This window comes from Physella acuta, unplaced genomic scaffold, assembly GCF_028476545.2.
Source record: "Physella acuta isolate Inbredline_101_S28 unplaced genomic scaffold, ASM2847654v3 ptg000105l, whole genome shotgun sequence".
In the NCBI taxonomy this organism is placed as follows: domain Eukaryota; kingdom Metazoa; phylum Mollusca; class Gastropoda; family Physidae; genus Physella; species Physella acuta.
Window position 1 is genome coordinate 1 of NW_026731625.1, and position 6,645 is coordinate 6,645.

The window sequence follows — 6,645 nt, forward strand, 5'->3', positions numbered from 1 at the left end:
GAGGCAGTAATAATAAATAGCTGAGAGGCTGAAGGAGGTCTAAGACAAGACATTACGACTAGAGCAGGCACCAACACCGTGAGATTATCTGTCCTGGGATGTTTTGTCCTGGGGTATTTTGTTTTGAGATCACCTGTCGGGAGATATTTGTCTGGGAAATCTTGTCTTGAAATCATCTATTTCTTGAAATATTTTGTCGTATATGTTTTTAGTACATTTGTCGTGGAACCGATTGCACACACGATACGCAAACCAACAATTTAAAACAAAACATTGATATTGATAATGTAGATATTCTAGGCATTTTGCTGAAAAATTATTCCAATAATTTTATTTAAAGTAGAATTATTAAGAAAAAAGTTGAAAAAAAAAAACCAAACAATTGACAAAAAGATGTATTTTTATTTTAAAAAATTGAATTTTTTTTTTACAAAAACAAACTTGAGAAATCTGATGGAAAAGTACCCCGCACGGTGCGAACAATGCCCCAAGATGGCTGCTCAATTGTTGGCTAGATCACATCTCGTCATACTAGTGCACGGGCCATTTTGAAACAACAAGTAATCAAAAGAACTAATTTGAAAAACAAACTTTGCCGATTTAATAATGGACTCTCATTCAAGGTACAAAATCGTTTGCATTCGTTTCTGCCAGGGTTTACCTATGAGAATAGGTGAGAAGATCAACATTTAACAATCGTTGGACGTTAGACACAAGCATGCAGGTTTTCTGGCGTTATGTATAGGACATATTTTGAAATCTGCCACTCGAATATTTTGACATTTTGCTTCTACACCGTGGCACAGAAGCACTCAAGACACCATTCTAATATGTAGTCGCCACAACGAGTGATATTCGTAACAGCTACATTAATAATAAATGTATATTTTTATCTTTTCATCTTCAAAGATTAGCATGAAGTTAGAGATTTGTGTTGGAGATAATAAAGATGCAATTGGGACATGCCGTGATTGTAGTGGAATACATTCGTGTCCCAGCACGCTGTGTACAGGCTGGGGTAGTATGGTCGCCTGGTTGTAGTGGAATACATTCGTGTCCCAGCACGCTGTGTACAGGCTGGGGTAGTATGGTCGCCTGGTTGTAGTGGAATACATTCGTGTCCCACCAGTGTACAGGCTGGGGTAGTATGGTCGCCTGGTTGTAGTGGAATACATTCGTGTCCCACCAGTGTACAGGCTGGGGTAGTATGGTCGCCTGGTTGTAGTGGAATACATTCGTGTCCCACCAGTGTACAGGCTGGGGTAGTATGGTCGCCTGGTTGTAGTGGAATACATTCGTGTCCCACCAGTGTACAGGCTGGGGTAGTATGGTCGCCTGGTTGTAGTGGAATACATTCGTGTCCCACCAGTGTACAGGCTGGGGTAGTATGGTCGCCTGGTTGTAGTGGAATACATTCGTGTCCCATCACGCTGTGTACAGGCTGGGGTAGTATGGTCGCCTGGTTGTAGTGGAATACATTCGTGTCCCACCAGTGTACAGGCTGGGGTAGTATGGTCGCCTGGTTGTAGTGGAATACATTCGTGTCCCACCAGTGTACAGGCTGGCGTAGTATGGTCGCCTGGTTGTAGTGGAATACATTCGTGTCCCACCAGTGTACAGGCTGGCGTAGTATGGTCGCCTGGTTGTAGTGGAATACATTCGTGTCCCACCAGTGTACAGGCTGGCGTAGTATGGTCGCCTGGTTGTAGTGGAATACATTCGTGTCCCACCAGTGTACAGGCTGGGGTAGTATGGTCGCCTGGTTGTAGTGGAATACATTCGTGTCCCACCAGTGTACAGGCTGGGGTAGTATGGTCGCCTGGTTGTAGTGGAATACATTCGTGTCCCACCAGTGTACAGGCTGGGGTAGTATGGTCGCCTGGTTGTAGTGGAATACATTCGTGTCCCACCAGTGTACAGGCTGGGGTAGTATGGTCGCCTGGTTGTAGTGGAATACATTCGTGTCCCACCAGTGTACAGGCTGGGGTAGTATGGTCGCCTGGTTGTAGTGGAATACATTCGTGTCCCACCAGTGTACAGGCTGGGGTAGTATGGTCGCCTGGTTGTAGTGGAATACATTCGTGTCCCACCAGTGTACAGGCTGGGGTAGTATGGTCGCCTGGTTGTAGTGGAATACATTCGTGTCCCATCACGCTGTGTACAGGCTGGGGTAGTATGGTCGCCTGGTTGTAGTGGAATACATTCGTGTCCCACCAGTGTACAGGCTGGGGTAGTATGGTCGCCTGGTTGTAGTGGAATACATTCGTGTCCCACCAGTGTACAGGCTGGCGTAGTATGGTCGCCTGGTTGTAGTGGAATACATTCGTGTCCCACCAGTGTACAGGCTGGCGTAGTATGGTCGCCTGGTTGTAGTGGAATACATTCGTGTCCCACCAGTGTACAGGCTGGCGTAGTATGGTCGCCTGGTTGTAGTGGAATACATTCGTGTCCCATCACGCTGTGTACAGGCTGGGGTAGTATGGTCGCCTGCTTGTAGTGGAATACATTCGTGTCCCACCAGTGTAAGGCTGGGGTAGTATGGTCGCCTGGTTGTAGTGGAATACATTCGTGTCTCACCACGCTGTGTACAGGCTGGCGTAGTATGGTCGCCTGGTTGTAGTGGAATACATTCGTGTCCAAGCACGCTGTGTACAGGCTGGGGTAGTATGGTCGCCTGGTTGTAGTGGAATACATTCGTGTCCCACCAGTGTACAGGCTGGGGTAGTATGGTCGCCTGGTTGTAGTGGAATACATTCGTGTCCCACCAGTGTACAGGCTGGGGTAGTATGGTCGCCTGGTTGTAGTGGAATACATTCGTGTCCCATCACGCTGTGTACAGGCTGGAGTAGTATGGTCGCCTGCTTGTAGTGGAATACATTCGTGTCCCACCAGTGTACAGGCTGGGGTAGTATGGTCGCCTGGTTGTAGTGGAATACATTCGTGTCTCACCACGCTGTGTACAGGCTGGCGTAGTATGGTCGCCTGGTTGTAGTGGAATACATTCGTGTCCAAGCACGCTGTGTACAGGCTGGGGTAGTATGGTCGCCTGGTTGTAGTGGAATACATTCGTGTCCCACCAGTGTACAGGCTGGGGTAGTATGGTCGCCTGGTTGTAGTGGAATACATTCGTGTCCCATCACGCTGTGTACAGGCTGGAGTAGTATGGTCGCCTGGTTGTAGTGGAATACATTCGTGTCCCACTACGCTGTGTACAGGCTGGGGTAGTATGGTCGCCTGGTTGTAGTGGAATACATTCGTGTCCCACCAGTGTACAGGCTGGGGTAGTATGGTCGCCTGGTTGTAGTGGAATACATTCGTGTCCCATCACGCTGTGTACAGGCTGGAGTAGTATGGTCGCCTGGTTGTAGTGGAATACATTCGTGTCCCACTACGCTGTGTACAGGCTGGGGTAGTATGGTCGCCTGGTTGTAGTGGAATACATTCGTGTCCCAGCACGCTGTGTACAGGCTGGGGTAGTATGGTCGCCTGGTTGTAGTGGAATACATTCGTGTCTCACCACGCTGTGTACAGGCTGGGGTAGTATGGTCGCCTGGTTGTAGTGGAATACATTCGTGTCCAAGCACGCTGTGTACAGGCTGGCGTAGTATGGTCGCCTGGTTGTAGTGGAATACATTCGTGTCCCACTACGCTGTGTACAGGCTGGGGTAGTATGGTCGCCTGGTTGTAGTGGAATACATTCGTGTCCCACCAGTGTACAGGCTGGGGTAGTATGGTCGCCTGGTTGTAGTGGAATACATTCGTGTCCCACCAGTGTACAGGCTGGCGTAGTATGGTCGCCTGGTTGTAGTGGAATACATTCGTGTCCCACCAGTGTACAGGCTGGGGTAGTATGGTCGCCTGGTCTTTGACCTAAGGTGGCTGGGGAGAGGTTAACGTGAATGTCCGACCTGACCGGGAATGTAAGCATGGGACAGACAGACAGATACACAGACAGACATACAGTGCTTATATATATATATATATATATATATATATATATATATATATATATATATATATATATATATATATAGAAGATAGATTATTATGCGTAAAAAGGTAAACAAAAACATGTTGACAGTCAATAAAAAAAGTTTAAATCAACTAAAATCATATTATATACTATTACAATTTAGCTGTAGGATATTTTGTATGAGATATGCCCTGAGATCATTTGTCATAAAACCTATATATATATATATATATATATATATATATATATATATATATATATATATATATATATATACATATATATATATATATATATATATATATATATATATATATATATATATATATATATATATTTATATATTTATATATATATATATATATATATATATATATATATATATATATATATATATATATATATATATATATATATATATATATATATATATATATATATATTTATATATGAGCCAATATGTATGGTTGCCCATTTTTTCTAGTTCCGCCACTGGTAAGAAATCTTGATAATACAACTCAAGTCCTAGAGCACTCAAATCCTATAGCACTCAAGTCCTATAGCACTCAAGTCCTATAGCACTCAAGTCATAGATCACTCAAGTCCTATAGCACTCAAGTCCTATATCACTCAAGTCCTATAGCATTCGTCCTAGAGCACTCAAGTCCTATAGCACTCAAGTCATAGATCACTCAAGTCCTATAGCACTCAAGTCCTATAGCACTCAAGTCCTAGAGCACTCAAGTCCTATAGCACTCAAGTACTATAGCACTCAAGTCCTATAGCATTCGTCCTAGAGCACTCAAGTCCTATAGCACTCAAGTCCTAGAGCACTCAAGTCCTATAGCACTCAAGTCCTATAGCACTCAAGTCCTATAGCATTCGTCCTAGAGCACTCAAGTCCTATAGCACTCAAGTCCTATAGCATTCGTCCTAGAGCACTCAAGTCCTATAGCACTCAAGTCCTATAGCACTCAAGTCCTAGAGCAGAAGCTGGATCCAGTATTTTGAGAAACACCAGGTTGTTTAGCGCCATAGGCCCCCCCCTCCCCCCGCAATTTTTTTCGTGCCCCCGTATTATCAGAGGCGTAGCGACCTTTCCCGGTGCCCGGGGACAAATTTTCGATTTGCGGCCCCCCCCCCCCCCCTCAAACTTTCAATTTATTTTTCCAACCCATTTTGGCGCCCCCTACGGACAGCGCCCTAAGAGGCCGCCTAGTTCGCCTTATAGGTAGCGCCGGCCCTGTTGAGCAATCAGAAGCAACGCAGCAACCGTCACGGAAAAAAATAATCAACCAATTTGCTACTATGTCTAGGATGACGTCATGTGGCGGAAGTTCCGTGCCCCAGATGTTCCGTGCCCCAGATGTTCCGTGCCCCAGATGTTCCGTGCCCCAGATGTTCCGTGCCCCAGATGTTCCGTGCCCCAGATGTTCCGTGCCCCAGATGTTCAGTGCCCCAGATGTTCCGTGCCCCAGATGTTCCGTGCCCCAGATGTTCCGTGCCCCAGATGTTCAGTGCCCCAGATGTTCCGTGCCCCAGATGTTCCGTGCCCCAGATGTTCCGTGCCCCAGATGTTCCGTGCCCCAGATGTTCCGTGCCCCAGATGTTCCGTGCCCCAGATGTTCCGTGCCCCAGATGTTCCGTGCCCCAGATGTTCCGTGCCCCAGATGTTCCGTGCCCCAGATGTTCCGTGCCCCAGATGTTCCGTGCCCCAGATGTTCCGTGCCCCAGATGTTCCGTGCCCCAGATGTTCCGTGCCCCAGATGTTTGTGCTAACGAACCGTGGACTGTGCTCACTCAACTGGTAGTCCCAAAATCTTATCGACACGAGGTATTGCATCTTGCACATGACACAGCCATCGCTGGTCGTCTAGGTGTAGCCAAGACCTTCTATCGTTTGCCCCAACATTTGTACTGGCCAATAATTCGAAGCGAAGTCAAAATAACACAAATATAAAATTAAAACTTTTATGACGACAAGCTTTTAAATGCACTGCAAATAAGAAAATAAAAACTAATTTACTTTCTTAAATAAAAACATTTGTCGAAAATGAGATGTTTTACATATTTTAGCGACAAAAGCTTTTATTAGAGAAAGTAAATTAGTTTTATTTTCTTATTTTCAGTGCATTTAAAAGCTAGTCACTATAAAAGTATTTTTAACACGTTTTTCTTAACTCAGCTTCGCGTTTGTGGATGGATTTGTTTGTTGTTAAAATTGACATCGAAAATTAGCCCACTTCTGATTGCTCTAGAGATCTGAAATTTGGCATACATGCTACTTTTGCCTAACAATTTCAGATGCAATCATATAAACTAGCAATTAGAGACCGTAATTAGCTTAATTTAATTACGCCCCAAGGACCATAAAATTGAGGACATGATTTCTAAAGATACCGACAAGACTGGAGGCCTATTGACACAGTTACTTCGGCCCCAATTGATGTGAGCGCGCTGGCCGTGATCGTATAGTGGTTAGTACATCGCGTTGTGGCCGCGACAACCCAGGTTCGAATCCTGGTCGCTCAATATTTTTAGTCCGTGTATTTATAAACACTTAGTCAATTCATACTTAATCAAGTCATTAGATAAAGTAGAAAATAAACTATATAAAAAACTTTTTTAAAAACCACGTTTTTCATGTGTAGCAACGGACTTAAAAGGAGAAA

General features: G+C 44.8%; 2 protein-coding genes across 2 annotated transcripts; one reads left to right on the plus strand and one right to left on the minus strand.

The window, feature by feature from the left end:
• Positions 1-1,425: 1,425 nt before the first annotated feature.
• On the minus strand, positions 1,426-2,139 carry LOC131931726 (salivary glue protein Sgs-3-like). Its single transcript, XM_059288555.1, has one exon. It carries the CDS (start codon positions 2,137-2,139, stop codon positions 1,426-1,428), a length of 714 nt encoding a protein of 237 aa, XP_059144538.1.
• A 3,151-nt stretch (positions 2,140-5,290) lies between these two features.
• LOC131932158 (periaxin-like) lies at positions 5,291-5,752 on the plus strand. The gene has a single exon (XM_059289025.1). It carries the CDS (start codon positions 5,291-5,293, stop codon positions 5,750-5,752), a length of 462 nt encoding a protein of 153 aa, XP_059145008.1.
• Positions 5,753-6,645: the final 893 nt, after the last annotated feature.